General features: G+C 38.8%; 1 protein-coding gene across 2 annotated transcripts in view; it reads left to right on the top strand.

Moving 5' to 3' along the window:
* The window catches only part of LOC124795056 (cell division cycle protein 16 homolog), a 212,744-nt gene that overhangs the window by 138,811 nt on the left and 53,743 nt on the right, over positions 1–20,190 (top strand). For both annotated transcript variants that reach the window (XM_047258852.1, XM_047258853.1), the window contains exons 7-8: positions 5,077–5,166; positions 17,943–18,099. In XM_047258852.1, coding sequence (XP_047114808.1) covers positions 5,077–5,166; positions 17,943–18,099 — 247 coding nt within the window. The remainder of the gene's footprint in view (positions 1–5,076; positions 5,167–17,942; positions 18,100–20,190) is intronic.

A 20,190-nucleotide genomic window follows, 5' to 3' on the forward strand; every position in this document is an offset into this window, starting at 1 on the left:
ATAACCCGGACGGTGTAACACTGTGCCAAGATGTGCTGGCCGTGCACCAAGGCATGTTTAGCCACAGGGTGATCCTCATTACCATCAAACACTGTCTGCCTGTGTCCATTCATGCGAATGGACAGTTTGTTGCAGGTCATTCCCACATAGAACGCTTCACAGTGTAGGCAGGTCAGTTGGTAAATCACGTGGGTGCTTTCACACGTGGCTCTTTCTTTGATCGTGTACACCTTCCGGGTTACAGGACTGGAGTAGGTGGTGGTGGGAGGGTGCATGAGACAGGTTTTACACCGGGGGCGGTTACAAGGGAAGGAGCCAGAGGGTAGGGAAGGTGGCTTGGGCGGCGGTGGACGGCGGAAAGACACTCTTGGTGGAGTGGGGACGATTTCATGAAGGATGGATCTCATTTCATATGTAAGTCACATCTATAAAAGCGCTGGCAGGTCGATAGACACACAAACAAACACAAAAACACACACAAAATTCTAGATTTCGCAACCAACGGTTGCTTCATCAGGAAAGAGGGAAGGAGAGGGAAAGACGAAAGGATGTGGGTTTTAAGGGAGAGGGTAAGGAGTCATTCCAATCCCGAAAGCTAGAATTTTCCCTCTATTAATATATATATATATATATATATATATATATATATATATTAAACTAATGATGTTTGGTATCATATAAAAGCTCTTTAAAAGAGCTTTCCAATGAAGTAAATTTTATTGTTCTAGCTTAATTAGAACACGAGTTATGAAGGAAACAACATTGTTCCGTGGGTCAAAAATTTGTCATTTTTTCAATTTTTGAAAGTCCATTACTCGGTAACTTTTTATCAGAAAAATGTGAAAAAATTAATTTGTGGTACTATTTATGAGTACTATATGCATACTTAATTTAATTTAAATCCAAGAGGGTAAGGTTGAAAACGTGGTTTCATTTGTTGATTTGACATGGAATGACCCTGTTTTACTGTTACCTTGCTTGTGACTCACAAGTCACTGACTATCAATTTTTTATTTCTCTTTAGCAACTTGTACTACCTGCTTTTCTTGTAAGGTGATAGCTCATTTCTTGTTGCTAATAGCATTCAGATTTCAGTGTGCCTTATCTTCACCTCCAAACCTGTTCTGAAAGAAGTGTGTCTTTTTCTGAAAGAGCTGCCTCTTTCCTGTATGCACTTTGCGGAGCTTGCAGTCTGGCTCCATCTTCATCTCAGTCAGTTTCTATCTGAACCACAGACATTGGATGGCATAGTTAATCACAGCTCCATTTTTGTTGAAGAGATCTCTACCAGCTAGTGTGTCAAATTTAAGATCCACATCTTCCCCACCTTATGTGGGAGGGTTGCTTCACGTGCAATCCACTTCTTGTTCACGTTATGTTAGATACAGTTCCCTTTGTCTATACCTCCCACCACCTTTAAGCTACTTTTTTGTGCCAAACCTAACTGAACACTCATCCCCACCCCCCCCACCCCCCACCCCCCAACCACCAATGAACAAGAAGTTTCATCTGGTTGTCAGTGCCACAGCTCACAGCTGTACAAAATCGTTTTTGTTTCCATGGTCTGCTGTCAACACCAACACTTCTCTAGGTAAGGTGTAAGGCAACTATGTTGTAATTTCCTCTTTGTTTAAGAATTCATGTACACACTGTATATCTCTTGCATAGTGACCAATTCATTCACATCTGAAACATGTCACATGTTCGACTGTCTCATGGGCACTTGTGCCCAGGCAAGTTGTACTGCAATCACCTTACTACTTACAACCCATCCATTTCTTGAAAGTAACCCAAAAAATGGTAGGATCAGTATTGGCTGTTCTCTCGGACATTCTTGGACATTCGTTTATCACCACCTCTATTTCCCACTACATCTGACTCTACCTTCCTCCCTCTTTTATTGGGGTGACAGTCTTGTGCTTACGGCCCGCCCCTCTGCACAAGAAATACTTCATTCCTTCCTTTTCATTTTGTGGTGCTGCACTACCACTTTTCATACTTTTCTTCTCCCTCGCTGATACTGTCACACTTTCCTCTGCCAAAGTGAGCTGTTGCTTCTGTTAGTTATTTTTTTGGTTCAGTTGTCATAAATTTCTTGAATAAACACGTCTTCTTAGCTTCCAAATGAGCACAAGGCTGCCTGCCAACTCTGAATCTCTCGTTGTGTCTAGAATGGCTTATGTTATGCGATCCTAAATCTTGTGCTAATATGGTCTTGGTCCACTGCACGTGAAACACTTCATTCCTAGCTTTTCATTTGGCAGTGCTGCAATACTGCTTTTCATACTTTCCTTCTCTCATGCTGAGGCCATCATGCTTTCCTATGCCAAAATGAGTTCTTGCTTCTAATAGTGTCAATTATTTCTGTGACGTGCACTATTGTTTCGGTTCAGTCATCAGAAATCCCCTGAATCGACATGTTGACTTAGCTCCTGAATGAGCGCAAGGCTACAAAAATAGCTCCTGAATGAGTGCAAGGCTACCTGCCAACTTTCTCTCTCTCATTGTGCCTAGAATGGCTTCTGAAAGCAATGTTTTATTGCCCTGAGTTGTGAGCCTTATTGTGTCATGCTTTCTACATGCTCCTGCTAGCATGCGAACATTTTGCTTGAATAATAGTCTAATGTTCTTTTACTGGCGTAATTCTCTACAATAATGGTATGTGCATCTCGTCAAGTGGCACTTAAATCTCTCTAACTAACAATTTGCTGCTTACTGAACCATCTGTTGTGGTTTTCACAAATTTCAATTTTACACTTTCACTTACAATATTTCTGTTACCCATCAAATAATGGCAGTATTAACTAATGTCCTTCAGAAAAATGAACAAATGCCTGGTGAGTGACTTGCTCAATAGTGTTGTCACAGAAACTATCATCCCAATTACGTGACATGACTGCTAAGCTGATTCACATACCAAATGAAGTATTGCCACTATTCGCCATCTGCTGCTGTGCACCGTCTGCATCCTCATGCATTTCTGGCTCCCGTCTGACTGCTTTGACCCCAGGCACCCAACTGCAATGTTCATTCTGCCTTTTTCTTACATCCTCCTTTCTCTGGTGTTCACTTTACTCATGCCTTTAGCTTGTGCACTGTTATTGTTCAAGTGAAAAGCATTGTCAAAACAATTCCATTTTTTTTCCGGGATGTCGGACTGAGTGGACCCAATATTTCAAAAGTAATTGCTCCAGGTAATCTACGGCCATCCCCACTCCTGGCACCATAAAATGTATCTATTGTTGTGTCCAGTGAATGATCTTAGTTTGATAAGGAAATATGAATAACAATGTAAAATTGACTGCTTTCGATGTTCACTTGAGTGAATGTTCAAAGGAACAAGTACTAACTCAGTGCAGAGACAAACTTCTGCTGGAGGACATGCACAAGGTTTCGTATGGTGGTAGAGCAAGACGAAATTCTGAATTGCAGTTTGAAGCTTGACTGACCCAGAGTTTACTGTCTGCCTGTTTTGCAGATAACTGAACCTGCATGGGTGATCTGCTGTGGCCTCATATGTGCACTCGCACCATCTTCCACCACCTGTGCAGTCAGTGCCTAAGCCAACACTCTGTAGTGGTGACTCTGGAGACGATTTCAGCTTTCTTAGAACAAAGTAACTCCTTGTGTGAGGATACTTTCCAGCTGTGTCCTCTGGTCTTTGCTGATGGACATTACCAGCAGCTCCCACATTGCTTACCAGCATTGTTTACCACTGCATGTGCTCTGTAATACTGAGACACACCCATCAAGCACACCTGAGTCATTAACAGTTTGTTATTTGTTTGTCGATTGAAGGCTTCCACAAGTGGTACAGCAGCACTGTTTGTGTCCACTTACCTTCACTCTGCTGGTTCCTACCCTTCACATAACCCTTCGAGTGAGGTGTCGGACTGATAAACCTCTAGCTAACTCGGTTACTCTTGCTACCTCCTTTGCTCTCAGGTGTTGCATTGCCTGCAATATATCTCTTTTTAATTGAAGTCCATACTTCTCCCATTCCTTATGTCATTTGTGGGTTGAAGCCCTGGGCTTAAGACCATGAATAACACACTTTTTTGTATTAAAATGCTCGACACTCATTTAATAAACAGGTAGTACAGATCTCTCCAATATTGTTAAAATTAAATAAAACTCTTTAACTAGGCTTGTGATAATCACCAACACCTTTAAACAGACATAAAGGACATAAAGAAGAAGCTTGAAAACTAACAAAATATGTGCTCCAGAATGGGACTGAATGTAATTAAGGGATTTTCGCACACATTACTTTTTATTTTGACCAACTATGAGTGCAGAAAACCATAAGATACTGAGCACAAGATGTCAACAGTTTATATAAAGAGGCAGGCCTTAGTATTACAAGAACGAAATAACTAGCAGTGAATAAGTTCTAGCTATAATAGAGCAACTATACCAATATGTTTCCAAGCTTTATTCCATTTTTCATGCAAATAAAATATTCAAACTGACATATCAAATTATTGTGCGAAGTACACATTGATCAGCTATATTGAGAAAAACTTGTACAATATTGGCAAAAGCCAAATGTTGTAACAGTAGATTTTTGAAGATAGATTGGTGGAGTTGGATTATTACAGAGAATTAGAAAAGAGGAAATAAGAAAGAAGAATGAATATGAAGCAACAGCTACTGCTTGCTTAATGTGCTGTACAGTTTACTTACAAGGAAATCAACTTGTAGAAAATATGTCCAAAGAAGATTTCTCCATGGAGTCCAGTCTTTTAGGAGAAGTTATGAAGGACATAGATTGTAGAGAGGTGCAGGAAAACAGCTGGAGAAATATAGAGACTGTGACAAGAAGATACGAGAAATGGGCTAGATTTCTGTATGTGTTTACAAGTCCAATCATGTTATGAACACCACCTATTTGTTGTATTTACAGTGAGGTGGCACTTTAGAATTTCGCTGTGTTAATGTACAACCGAAATTTCTTCTCCAGTTGTAGTTTTTTTTGTTTTGGTAATTAGAAGTTTATAATTTATTCAAAATGTATGTTGTAGTTTTTTGGTAATATAATTTATTTAATGTTGTGCTATTTCTTGTCTCTTGCAGAGTTGTTTTACTTGGCACATCGCTTAGTTGACCTGTACCCAGAATCTGCTGTATCGTGGTTTGCTGTTGGGTGCTATTACTACTTGATAGGTATGTGTAACTATATTTTATTTTTGTTTTGTGAGATTTCACTACATACTGAGCAACTGTAAAAGTTTTAAATTGTTCTTATTGTTTAACATTTAATTTATTAATTTTTTGATATGACCAAGAGTTGGGTAAAAACAAGTGAGGCTAACTTACAGCAACAATGTCATCTACTACATGAAATCACTAATGTGACCAATACTTCCACAGTCTAAATTGTCATAAAATTGAGAACACTGCATGTCAACTGAAACATGAAGAACTTCATCTGTCTTAAGGAAAAGTTGATATCACCATGTTATTCTTTATAGAGAAAGCATCTGGACATGTGACATTATACAGGGTGTTTCAAAAATGACCGGTATATTTGAAACGGCAATAAAAACTAAACGAGCAGTGATAGAAATACACAGTTTGTTGCAATATGCTTGGGACAACAGTACATTTTCAGGCGGACAAACTTTCGAAATTACAGTAGTTACAATTTTCAACAACAGATGGCGCTGCAAGTGATGTGAAAGATATAGAAGACAACGCAGTCTGTGGGTGCACCATTCTGTACGTCGTCTTTCTGCTGTAAGCGTGTGCTGTTCACAACATGCAAGTGTGCTGTAGACAACATGGTTTATTCCTTAGAACAGAGGATTTTTCTGGTGTTGGAATTCCACCGCCTAGAACACAGTGTTGTTGCAACAAGACGAAGTTTTCAACGGAGGTTTAATGTAACCAAAGGACCGAAAAGCGATACAATAAAGGATCTGTTTGAAAAATTTCAACGGACTGGGAACGTGACGGATGAATGTGCTGGAAAGGTAGGGCGACCGCGTACGGCAACCACAGAGGGCAACGCGCAGCTAGTGCAGCAGGTGATCCAACAGCGGCCTCGGGTTTCCGTTCGCCGTGTTGCAGCTGCGGTCCAAATGACGCCATCGTCCACGTATCGTCTCATGCGCCAGAATTTACACCTCTATCCATACAAAATTCAAACGCGGCAACCCCTCAGCGCCGCTACCATTGCTGCACAAGAGACATTCGCTAACGATATAGTGCACAGGATTGATGACGGTGATATGCATGTGGGCAGCATTTGGTTTACTGACGAAGCTTATTTTTACCTGGACGGCTTCGTCAATAAACAGAACTGGCGCATATGGGGAACCGAAAAGCCCCATGTTGCAGTCCCATCGTCCCTGCATCCTCAAAAAGTACTGGTCTGGGCCGCCATTTCTTCCAAAGGAATCATTGGCCCATTTTTCAGATCCGAAACGATTACTGCATCACGCTATCTGGACATTCTTCGTGAATTTGTGGTGGTACAAACTGCCTTAGACGACACTGCGAACACCTCGTGGTTTATGCAAGATGGTGCCCGGCCACATTGCACGGCCGTCGTCTTTAATTTCCTGAAAGAATATTTCGATGATCGTGTGATTGCTTTGGGCTATCCGAAACATACAGGAGGCGGCGTGGATTGGCCTCCCTATTTGCCAGACATGAACCCCTGTGACTTCTTTCTGTGGGGACACTTGAAAGACCAGGTGTACCGCCAGAATCCAGAAACAATTGAACATCTGAAGCAGTACATCTCATCTGCATGTGAAGCCATTCCGCCAGACACGTTGTCAAAGGTTTCGGGTAATTTCATTCAGAGACTACGCCATATTATTGCTACGCATGGTGGATATGTGGAAAATATCGTACTATAGTGTTTCCCAGACCGCAGCGCCATCTGTTGTTGAAAATTGTAACTACTGTAATTTCGAAAGTTTGTCTGCCTGAAAATGTACTGTTGTCCCAAGCATATTGCAACAAACGGTGTATTTCTATCGCTGCTCGTTTAGTTTTTATTGCCGTTTCAAATGTACCGGTCATTTTTGAAACACCCTGTATATTGATTGTGGAAAAGAGCTGACCCCTCTGATAATCATAGACATATATAACAGTGGAGCATTCCATCTGCTGCCACCTAGTAATCAAAATATGCACTAGAAGAATTGCACAATTTATTGTGTGTTCAAGTAGTCACTGCAAGAGCATTATAATGGTCAATATACTTGTGAAATGTATCAGTTGTCAGATTTTGAATTAATCTTAAAATTCCAAGAGAATATCAATGAGTCAAGGAACATACACTGTAGGGGGGGGGGGGGGGGGGGGGGGTGTTTGTTGGAGGTGCGTGCGTGTGTGTGTGCGTGCGCGCGTGCACGTGCACGTGCTTGTGTTGTGGGGGGGGGGGGGGGGGGCACAAAGGAATTGTATTATTTGAATGGGACAGAAATCAATACAGTTTTGGAAAAATTAGATTACTTATTTAAGAGAAAGAGCTTCAGAAATTGAGCAAGCCAATAAAGTGATGATCCACCTCTGGCCCTTATGCACGTGGTTATTCAGCTTGATATTGATTGATAGAGTTCGTTGGATGTCCTCCAGACGGGTACTGTTCCAAATTCTGTCCAACTGGCATGTTAGATCATCAAAATCCCAAGCTCGTTGGAGAGCCCTGCCCAAAAACATACGAAATTCAGGGGACATCATGTAGGGCCTAGCAAGTGCGATGACAAGCGGTAGAAACTCTACCTGTGTCCCGGCAGGCATTACGTTGCTGAAATGTAAGACCAGGGTGGCTTGCCATGAAGGGCAACAAAGAGGAGGCATAGAACATTGTGTGCTGTGCTGTAAGGATGCTGTGGATGACAGCCAAAGGGGTTCTGCTGTGAAAAGAAATGGTCTCCCCAAACCATTCTTCCTGTTTGTCAGCCCGTATGGCAGGTGACAGTCAGTTTGGAATCTCATTGACTGGAGCAGAACTGTTTTCAGTGATGAATCCCAGTTTGAATTGAGCCCTGATGACCAGTAAAGACATACCTGGAGATGCCCCAGACAGCATTGGGATACCAACACGACTGTCACCTGCCATACAGCCTGGCAACCTGGAATAAAGGTTTTGGGTGCAATTTGTTTTCATAGCAGGATCCCTTTGGTTGTCATCTGTGGCAGCCTTTACAGCACAGTGCTATGTCAATTATATTTATGCCCTGTTTTGTTGCCTTTCATGCCAAGTCAGCCTGGGCTTACCTTCCAGCAAGATAAAGCTCACCTGTACATGGTGAGTGTCTCTACTGCTTATCATCATGCTTGTAAAACCCTGTCTTGGCCAGCAACATTGAACATTCTCAATTGGGAAGAGATTTGGCAAACAGCTCAGCAATTTGATGATCGACCAGGTGCACAAGTATGAAGTGCAGATTTCAGGCAACAGATATCGTGCCAGTGCAGTTTGTGCTATAAAGATTTGACATTGTGCCATATTGTTGTCAACAAGTGACAGATGCGCATGAATGATAAAATGGAAAAATGTGTGCAAAGTGTTGTATTGTTGTGTTCAATATGTTGAAATTAAATCGAACAGAGAGCATTTATGGAGAGCATTAATTTTATGTTTTCATTTGAAGAATACTGCTGCTGAATCATTCCAATCACTTCAAGAAGTTTATGATGAACAAGCTCCATCACAAGATATGTGTGAGTGAGTGATGATTTTGGAATTTAAAAAATGGTGACTTTGATGTTGCAAACAAGGAACATGGAAAACCGGCAATAAATATGAACATGTATATTGGAAACATTATTGAATGAAGCTGATTTGGGAAAACAAAAACAACTTGCTGAGCAATTGGGTGTTAGTCAACAAGCTGTTTCCAGTCGGCTATGTGAGACAGGAAAGATTCAAAAGACCAGTAAATGGGTACCACATGTATTGAACAACAGGCAAATGGAAAAGTGCAAAAACATGTCAGATTTTGCTTGCTCAGTACAAAAAAAAAAAAAAGGTGATTTTTGAATCACATAACTATAGATGATGAAAAGTTGATTTATTTTGACAGTCCCAAGCACAGAAAATCATGGGTAGATCCAACACACCATCCACATTGACTGCAATACCAAATTGCTTTGGCAGAAAGATAATACTCTGTGTTTGGTGGGACCAGAAGGCCATGGTCTATTATGAGCTGTTAAAATGTGGAGATACAGTTAATACTAAACGTTACCAACAACAGTTCACGAATTTGAGCCATTCGCTGCTTGGAAAAAGGCCACAATACCGAAAGAGGCAACACAAAGTCATGTTTGTTCATGAAAACGTTCCTTCACATGTGGCAAAACTGGTTCGCAAAACGTTGGAAGCACTTTACTGGGAAATTCTGCCCCATGCAGCTTACTCACCAGACTTGGCTCCTTCCGATTACCACTCATTTGCATAGAGGGGTCAAGCACAGCGCTTTGGTTCGTATGAAGATGTGAAAAAATGGCTCTATGAATGGTTCATGGCAAAAGAGGATAATTTTTATGATAATTTTTACTGACTTGGTATTCACTAATTGCCCTTAAGATAGGAAAAATGTATTACAAACGATAGAGCATACTGAGAATAAAGCACTATTTATCATTCCTCTGAATTTAACTTTTTTACAAAAAATCTGTGTTTCATACTTTCTAACATCCTAATGACTTAAAGTGTGAGTGTGAGTTTGGGTTATATTGGTTTATTTCCCCAAACCACCTTCCACTTCTTTACGAGGTGACTTACTTGGAATTTGCAGCCACTCTTTACTGGCTAGCCAGCTGCTGGAAACCCTCTTGACTTCCTCTTCGTCGAATAACACTAGGTACAGGAATTTTTTAGACTCTTTCTACTTATGAAATAAGTAGACATACAAACTTTACTTTTCGTCAATTAACGATGTATTGCCCTCCATACACAGTAAAACTCTCACTTTCCACATAAATATGTAACTTCCTGTGAGTCTCTTGTACAGCCGAATGTCAGGAACAAATTGAGTTACAGTTAAAAGAAAGTTGGCCTCGATACCATAACTTTTCTTAATATGATTCAGTAAATAATTCTTGCCTATAGCAAGCTTACGTCAAGAGTTTCCAAGAGTTCTTTTTCAACTTTCTTTGTTTTAATAACAATAGTCAATGACACAATAAGCACAGAGCTGCATATAAGCTCTATGGTTCTTCCTTATACCCTCACTAAAACATCTATGGATTGCCCGACAGGTACTTGTCGGTGCTGTTCGTTCACTGCATCTTCTTTTTTTTTTTTCTGATTTTAAACCTGCACACACAATTATGTGATGCGCAGTAGGTAGGATTCTACCATCCCACACTTGTATCCAGAATATCGTGTGTTCCAGGCGGTAAAAGGCTGAGTGGTTCTAGAATTTACACAGAAATTCTCGAATCACTACATATTTTCCACAAATATAATACTCTGTTCAGTTTATTTTATCTAGATATCACTTTTTCTGTGATTCTCTTAAGTTGTCCTCTATTTTACAGTCATATCCGGTTTTATAAGCAATAAGATTACAGAATAGTTCTATAGTTCTAGATTTTAAAGGAATTTGGCGCAGGAAAACTAATTTGGAAAAACACTGTAAACAACTCGGGATCCGACGGTCATTACTCCGCCTGTTAACTCAGAATGTTAACGTCCCTGGGGGATATACAATTTTACATCCCTTACATTGTATTCCCTCCACCCCCCTTTTTTTGCTTCTTGTATTAAATGGCAATCAAAATATTTCTCCATAGTACCCCAAGTATTATTGTAATATTTTGGGTCCCATAGATCTGATATTAACTTTTCTTGAGAATTGGCAGACCAGTACTTGTCTTTAAATTTCTTTTGAAAGTCTCCCCAAGAGGAATAATTCTCAGTATTTACTGTTACCCATTCTGAGGCTTCCTCTAGAAGGTATCCCACAGCAAATTCATTCTTCTTGGAATTTTCCCAATTTTTTGGTAAAGCTTGGTTAAATCTCTTTAAGAAATGGGTCAGATGTACCTCTCCGTCCGGCTTAAATTTAGGGAATTGCCTAGATAACCTTGAATTAGCTCCCCATTGCAAATCAGTCACCACTTCACTAGTTAATACAGCATTAGGTGAAGTTGCCCTTTTTTCTACTTTATCTTGGATAAGGATAATTTCTCTCCACAGGTTGTCCATACCCTTCCTGGTATCATTGAGTTCGGAAGAAGGAATAGGCGATATGTTTCCTGATATTATTCTCTCGGTAACCTTTTGATCTATAATTTCTCCAAATTGTTCCTCCAAACTAATTACATTTATAATATCAGAGTCAGCCATTTTCTCTTTGAAATTTCTTTCTACATTATCTACCTGTGTATTGACACCAGTAATTTGCGATTGAATGACTGCCATTACTTCATTCTGCGTATCTACATTCTCTTTCAAAGCATTGAACCCCTGCCTTACATCATTATACTCAATATTGTACATGTTGTCAAAAGATCCAAACTTTTCAATAAGTTTGTATTCTACATTATTACATTTGTTCTCAATGTTAAGTTATAAACTTTTCAATAAATCTTGAAAAATGTCCTTATGTTTCTGACTAAGTTCAGTAAACATATGATTTATATGAGTGGTCAAAGAATCTGTCAACTTGTTCTTTAAATCTACTTTTAAATTCTCTACTTTAATAGCATTGAACTCAGTCTTCAAAAGCACCTATGCCTTTGCATAGATTACTAAATTCTTTGCTTTGAGAGTCGAGTTTGGCGTTTAACAAACCTAAATTGGATGTTAGAATATTTAGTTTCACTCTGAGCATTTAATTGAGAATTTACTAAGTCTAGTTCTTTACTTAGAGCCGCACTCTGAGCATTTAATTAAGAATTTAGTGAGTTTAACTTAAGACTCTGAACTTTGATTAAATTTATCAACTCAGCCAAGTCAGGCACTTCTTTGCTAATTTTCATGGCCATAGCTGGGTCTGGAGTTTCTCCAACCTGTTGTATATTTTCCATACTTTTACATGCCTTAGCTCTTGTAAGCATTTAAAACTAACTTTAATTATGATAATTACACAATAAAAGTTCACTCAACAGTATCATGAACCACTTTGTACTAAAGTAATCAAGTTTTGCTTCCCGCTCACCCGGCATAGAATTCATGTTACGTAGGTGAGCAGATGTGCAGATAGGTCAGCACTAATGAACAGCAGCTGGTGTTGGCAGCGTCGGGTGTATGTTGGTTTCCGCATCTGCGTCCCTGTGATGTGTGTGAGAGCTTTATACTCCCTGCACTGGATCGTCTTGGTTGTAGCGTTCTATGCGTATTTCTTCTGAGACAAATATGTCGAAATCTTCTTTGCTGATTTTGTTGTGAATTTTTCATTTCTTCACCGTTTTTTCATTTAAATTTTTCTCCATTGGATACTTGAACATATTCCAATTTCTCGGAGTAATTCCCTTGTCTTATTATGTTTAGTTGCTATGGCAACATGTAACAGCTTCTTCTCTCGTTTTTGACTTAAAATTCCTGTTTTCTTGGTCCTTTCACACAAGTCGCCATGTTCTAACGACATAAAGTGTGAGTGTGAGTTTGGGTTACATTTGTTTATTTCCGCAAACCACCTTCCACTTCTTTATGAGGTGACTTACTTGGAATTTGCAGCCACTCTTCTTTACTGGCTAGCTGGCTGCTGGAAACCCTTTTGACTTCTTCTCTGTTGAATAACTCTAGGTAGAGGAATTTTTAGACTCTTTCTACTTATGAAATAAGTAGACATACAAACTTTACTTTTCGTCATTTAGCGATGTATTTGCCCTCCATACACAATAAAATTCTCACTTTCCGCATAAATATGTAACTTTCTGTAAGTCTCTCATACAGCCGAATGTCAGAACAAATTGAGTTACAGATGAAAGAAAGTTGACTTAGATACTATAACTTTTCTTAAAACGAATCAGAAAATAAGTCTTGCCTATAGGAAGCTTACGTCAAAAGTTTCCAAGAGTTCTTTTTCAACTGTCTTTGTTTGAATAACAATAGTCAATGACACAGTAAGCACAGAGCTGCATATAAGCTCCATGGTTCTTCCTTACACACTCAATAAAACATGTATGGATTGCCCGACAGGCGCTGTTTGTCCGCTGCGTCTATTTTCTTCCCGCGACTTTTTTTAAACCTGTACACACAAACATGTGACACGCAGTAGGTAGGATTCTACCATCCCACACTCATATCCAGAATATTATGTGTTCAAGGTGGTAAAAGGCTGAGTGGTTCTAGAATTTACATAGAAATTCTCGTATCACTACAACTTGTACCACCAATTGTGTAGAATTTTGCATGACACCTATCAGGAGGACATCCAACAACTGTGTCAATCAGTGTCAAGGTGAATAACTACTTGCATAAGGGTTAGAGATAGATGAATGTAATATTGACATGCTCAATTTGTGAACCTCTTTTCTTGGATAAACCATATAATTTTTCTGAAACTGTCGTCAGTTGTTTTTCTGTACATTTACATCACATCTATTGATCTCCGTCCCATTCAGATAACTCCGTCCTGCTGTTTTGCAAATCAAACAAGGTTTGCACCTTCACTTCGTGCAAAGTACAGTGTTTTTGTAGTTCTCCTTGTTTGTCAGCAGTGAAAACCTTTGTGTCAACTTTTGTAGTTCTCATTTTAATCCCTGTAAGAGTATTGTGCAGACTAGTGATTTTAATTTTATTTTTTCTCTTTGTTCTCGAGAAAGATACGTGATGTCTCAGCATATGTCTTATAACCAATCCCTTCTTTCACTGAAGTTGTACGTATTCATTAGTTATCTGATGTACCACTCAAATCTTCTTCATCCTTCAGTAGCACCACATTTCAAAAGTTTCTATCGCCGTCTTGTCTGTACTGTTTATCATCCACGTGGTCCCCCTCCCTCCTCCCCCCTGTACGAAAGTACACTCTAGACAGATACTTTCGGTAGAGACTTCCTAAAATTAAATTTATATTCGGTGATATTGCCCTTCTCTTTTTCAGAAATGCATTTCTTGCTGTTGCCAGTCTGCATTTCATATCCTCTCTATTTCAACCATTATCAAATTTTTGTTCTCAAATAGCTAAACTTGTGTACTGTTTTTAGTGTATTATTTCCAAATCTGATTCCCTCAACGTTACCTGATTTAATTCACCTACCTTTCATATGTTTTACTTCTGTTGATGTTCATATTAAAACCTCATTCTAAGGTACTATCCATTCTGTTGAACTGATGTCCTAAATCTGTTGTTGTCTCTGACAGAATTACATTGTTTTTGGCAAACCTCAAAGTTTTATGTTTTTTGCCTGAACTTTTAATTTCTTTTCCAAATTTCTCTTTGGTTTCCTTTACTGCTTTCTCAGTATACAAATTTAATTTCGTCGGTGATAGTGATAGACAACAACCTTCACCCACTGACTTCCCAACTGTGGCCTCTCTTTAGGATTCTTCAATTTTCTGGCGGAAATCCACATTATACCAACAGTCGTTTTGTCATCGTCACAAATGATGCCTGGGACAAGAGTTCAAAAAAAGTTATTAATTATTTACTACAGTGGGTAAGAAGACTTTCAATGAAATGTAGTAGATCGTAATATGTTTTGAGGTTCCTGAAGACAGATATAAAAATGTGGAAATAGTTAATCCACTCATACTTGTCACTGGCATTGTGGTATATGAATGTGCTGCAACATTCATCAATTATAAAACTTTTCTTATTCGTTATATTACAATAAACTGCAGTTTGCAAAATTTATTTATTTCTTCTTTTTCTATCTTTATTTTTTTATTTTCTTTTTTTTTATGGAACCCAACTAATTAGTGTCAATGCACAGCACTTGTATAAAAGTAACAGCACGCTACATTTTCAAGTCAGGTACAAACTTCCCTATAATATTACAGATTAATGGCATCTCCTCTAAGTGTTTCTGTTAAGTAAACTTTGTATTTTCACAACTACCTATATTGTACATTTTACTGAATTTGCTGAACCAGCTCGAAGAAGCCTTGAAGTCAACCATGTCCACTTTACTTGGGTTTCAAATGACCCAGTCTCATAGATCTCCATCAGTAAAATACAGTTCTGAATAGTTTTTCTTTCACTTTTTTCGAAGTTCCATTTTGGCAAATATTTCATTTGTGTATAATTGTTTGTTCCCTTTGTCCAATTAATGTTCAGATTTTACAATATGAAACCACCTTTGCACAGTGCATAACTTTAAACATATATTTCCCTCTGGTTCATTTAGCCTAAAATTCACAGCCTCTTTCTTGCCACAAAAAGCTATTCTAGTATGTGGTTTCTTTCGACTAAGAAGGTATTGGTGTTCTGGATTGTTAATTGGAATCACTATTATCACTCTAACCACAATCCCCTGAATTTTCAGCGTCACTTTTTATTTCCTCTAATATTTCCATCGTTTCCATTGGAAAGTCAATCTAATTTGAGTAACTTTCCAAGTATTAAGCAGCGAATCACATATACGTACATCTTTGAGATACTTCGGTGGTATAAGTTGCTACCACATTCCCTACATTTCATCTTTGCAGGATTGTGAAAGTTAGTTAGCTTTAACGTTGCTATGAAATTTTGGAACATGTACAAAGAGATTCTATTAGCAGGTATATATAGAGAAAACAGTTAATATTAATTCAGTTTTATCCTCCACTGTTAACACATATTACACAAAATAAACTGGTAACCATGGTTATTTCTGGATATTAAATGAGTTTTCATTGTGAGAGAACTGTAATTGTCAACAATTCTGTCACAGTAACTACAAATAGAAAGTTCGCTTTAGAAATCATATTCAGGTTGTACCGTCTTGTCTGTTAACTGATGCACTGTCAGCCAAAGCTGTGTGCCAAATGTGTTGTGCATGCACAATCTGTTCTGGCTCCACTAAGTGTGCACATTTCTTCAGCCATCTGGCAGGCAATGAATTTTGCAATTTTCAACCATTAAAAACAATAATAATAATAAAAAAATACGTCACTGTGTCTTAGCAGCTAAATTTTTGACAGTGCATTTTTAAAGTTCTGTTCTTCCCACGCAAAAGAATTCATGGAAGGTTTCAACATGTTGACCTTGCCCATTCTTAAAAGTATTGCTAAAGTTACTATAGTCACAGTTTGCATCAGATATAAAAATTAACTTTGCTCAGCCTGCCTTTTCAGTAGCAGTCTTCGTAAAATTGCCGTGAAATACACACACTTCACTTCACTGTCACTCTTCTTTCACATATTTATATTTTTGTGGCAGTGGATAAAATAGTCTGCCATTCATCGTATTATAGTCTACAGTAATACAATACTATGTTCAAAGAACATTTGTTATCATTTTGTCATATAAATATTATGCACCCTCTTCAAATTTGTGATGTGAAGCTTGGTGACTCCGTAGCTGCTCATCTGTGGTTTACACACAACCTACGATAAGCTGACATAAATTACTTGTCACTAAGCTAGCATAGCCATGCAAATCATACTCCATGAAGTGGGAGACATACTCAAACATTAACAGTGAACAAGCTTACATACTTGCTATTATTTCACATTTAATACAATCAAAATTTATAAAGTTTTGTGCCATATGACTCCTTCCTTCCAACACCAATTTTCCTGAATTGCATCGCAGGGAACTTTCCCTGCAATACATCCTATGTTTCTGTAACCCTCCTGGCCTCAACCTTCAATAGTCACTGGCCTCACACATCTAGCCTCTTCCCTGTTCCCATTCCAGCACTACACAGCCATCATTCCACCACCACACCCAGTCTTTTTATTTTTCTCCTTTTCTGCTACTTCCCCCCCCCCCCTCCTCCCCACCTCTCCCCTGCCCTCTGTCTAACCTGCAGCACTTCACTGTCTGCCACCCCCACCATACTATCCCTCTCCCTCCCCACCCCAGCCTCCTCCTTACTCCACCCAGTCGTCACTCCCATCACACACTGGTGCTGATGCTTGCAGTGTGGTTTCAGTTGCCTGAGACAGCAGTTGTGTGTGTGTGTGTGTGTGTGTGAGAGAGAGAGAGAGAGAGAGAGAGAGAGAGAGAGAGAGAGAGAGAGAGATATGAAGGCCTTAACAGCTTAAAGATTTTATTGTAAGAGTCCTTTTGTTGTTCCTATCTGCAACTCAGCATCTCTGCTGTATGGTGAGTAGCAACTTCCCTTTTCATAAGATTGTTACATTCCATCCTGGATTTTACATTGTTTGAAAATTTATAAAGTATTACTCTAATGTAAAAAACTTGCTGTATTAAGCACCTGTCAAACTAATATTTAAATACAAGGAACAAAATTATGTAGACACTACATACAAAAAAAGGGCTCAGTTTGATAATATACTTCAGCATATGTGGGTGCAGCAAGCAGTGACCAATAGCATACTAGCCAGTTTAATATGTTACACAAAGTTGGTTACGTAAGATAGTGCCATCCATGTTTTCAATGGTTTTGAATATTTGTTTTTTTCAAAAACTTTTTCAGTGCACGAGCAACAAAAGGTGTGTCATCAGTGAACTCATTCACAGTCCTTACTTTCCTAGTATGTTGTAAAATGAAATAAGACGTGATAATTTTGCGTCAGTGAAGCTTACTCCATTTCAATGCCTCAACATTTTCTCCTTTAACTTGAGGAGGAAAAACAAGTTATAATTGTAAAACTGGCTTCATAACCAGATGTTGCAATTATGCCTCTGGAACATACAAATAACTAAACTATAAAACATTTTTAGTCCCGTCCCACAATATTATTTAATACCATTGAACATTATTTAATTTTCTTCTATAAGATCCTTAAGGCACAGCATTGTTCATATCTAAGTGTTTTAATTAATGAAAAAAAAACCTCTGTGGTGTTGTTCACCAACAGCTTCCATAATGATAAATAGAATATTAGAATGTGTTCTCCTTTTTTTCAACAGGAAAGAGTGATCCAGCTCGAAGGTACTTGGCAAAAGCTACTACACTTGACAAACTTTTTGGTCCAGCATGGCTGGCGTATGGTCATTCTTTTGCTACTGAGAATGAACATGATCAGGCTATGGCAGCGTATTTCAAGGCATCACAGTTGATGAAGGGGTACCTAAATCTCATTTTATGATTGGATTTTTTGCTTATTCTGCTAATGTGTTTAACAGTATTTTAGAAGAAAACAGTTAGCTTAATTTTTAATTAAGGAGTGCAGCACTAGTTGTGAAGATTTATGTAGAAAGTTTTTCAGTCCTTCAAGTGCATAAGAAAATGAAGGATATGGTGCACTATATACTTTTTATAGTGTAGTAACAAAAAACATTTAATTTTCTCAACCAGCGCGCCCTGCAGAATGGAACACAACTAAGTGACAAACAATTGACAGTTGATTTAATTTTACTAGTCTAGAGCTGCAGGATCTGAAACTTGATGACAAATTAATTTGCTGTGTATTAACTGATGAAAAGGAAAAAAAGATGGATTATTTTGTATAAAACCTCGTATAATCTTGGACAATCTGCTTTCGTGCACTCATGTAAGTGTATTGCCTTTACAAGTCAGATTGATTAACATTTTCTGTGCCAATTTTATGTTGACTGTTCCACACCTTTAAATATCATTTCATTCAAATTTTTGTGCAATTTAGATTTATAACTTTGTGGTGTGCTCTGATTGTGCTGTTGTCGGTACTGTTTTGGTTGTCAGAAACTTACGACCTCCGACAGATTGACAGTTTCATTTTTGGAATCATACCATGTTGCAGTATCCCACACACATCCAACACTCCTCCACCCCATTCTTCCCTGCCCTTTCAAAGGAAGGTACATACAGGTAACAATGCCAAAATTGGCTCACATAGAGGTGGAAGTTGAGAGAGTGACCTGGCTGGCTGGCAGTAGATTCAGAGTTTGGAGTGCCATCATAGTAGAAAGTAGTTCCAGATGCAGGAGAATCCTTGGCAGGATGTGTTACTTCCTGTGTTCTCATAGTCCTGCAGTGGCTTGATGTTGGCCAGAACTATCCAAGGCTGGACTGTTTTGTTTGGGATACTTTTCCAAGATTGGTCAACCATCTCACACACTTCAGACAAACTTGCATACTTAACACGTCCTGTAGGCATTACTTTTCCCTCTTCTTTTTTCGTTAGCTATTGTGTATACATATTTTAAGTTTGCTCTTCAATGGTTTGTTAAAAAAACACCTAATGGCTGTAGCATTGACATCACCCTTCTTGAAATTATAGTCAAGTCCATTCTACCCTCCTGCACGGGTAGCACAATGGTTACCTCACTGGACTCGCATGTGGGAGGATGAGGGTTCAAAACTGTGTCTGACCATCCTGATTTAGATTTTCCGTGTTTTGCCTAAAACACTTAAGGCGAATGCCTGGTAGTTCATTTAAGAGGCACAGGCAGGTGCTTTCCTTCTCTGTCCTTCCTGTATCCGAGCTTCTGCTCCATCTCTTAAGACCTCATTGTCGACGGGACGTTAAACACTAAACTACTCCTCCTTCTCCATCTTAGCTTCAACTAAATTACTCTTTGCAGCTGATGTAGTAGGTTCTGCATACAAATCTAGTACACTAGCATAGGGAAAGATAGGTTGATACTGTAAAGACCTAGTTCGTGCATGTTTGTCAAACTGAGCTAGACACTAGGACGACATTGCCCTACAAGTTTAAGCCACTCTAATAACAGTCCTCAGTGTGCTAGCCACTTACGTTAGCATGTACAACAACGCTTTTTGGAAGTACTTCAGATTTTGGTAATGTTTTGCATTTAAAAACGATGAATGGTTGCAGTTTACGGCCATTAGCTGTGCAAGCAAGCATGACAGACAAGTGCAACTTTTCGCCTCCTAAGGACAGTACATTGACATCTTTGTTCTGTTTTGCTTCTACTATGTAATTTGTTGGCCTGTCAAAAGATGCTGGAGTTTGATCTGCACTACCTGTCTTACCAAGAAGATAATAATTATTTTCAGTGTGCTGTCTGAATATGAAACATTGAAATTCGATGAGTTTTTCCATGTAGCATTCCGACACCTCCTGTGCAATTGAAGTGCGCTAACAAATAGAAAATCCCCAGTGTTTCATGAAACGGAAATCCCAATTGCGACTACCTTTGAAATTTTTGATTTTTTGATGTCAAGCGACATTATGTGCTTCCAGCACAACTTCTAATGTATGATAGTGGCCAT

This window comes from Schistocerca piceifrons, chromosome 4 (assembly GCF_021461385.2).
Source record: "Schistocerca piceifrons isolate TAMUIC-IGC-003096 chromosome 4, iqSchPice1.1, whole genome shotgun sequence".
NCBI lineage: Eukaryota > Metazoa > Arthropoda > Insecta > Orthoptera > Acrididae > Schistocerca > Schistocerca piceifrons.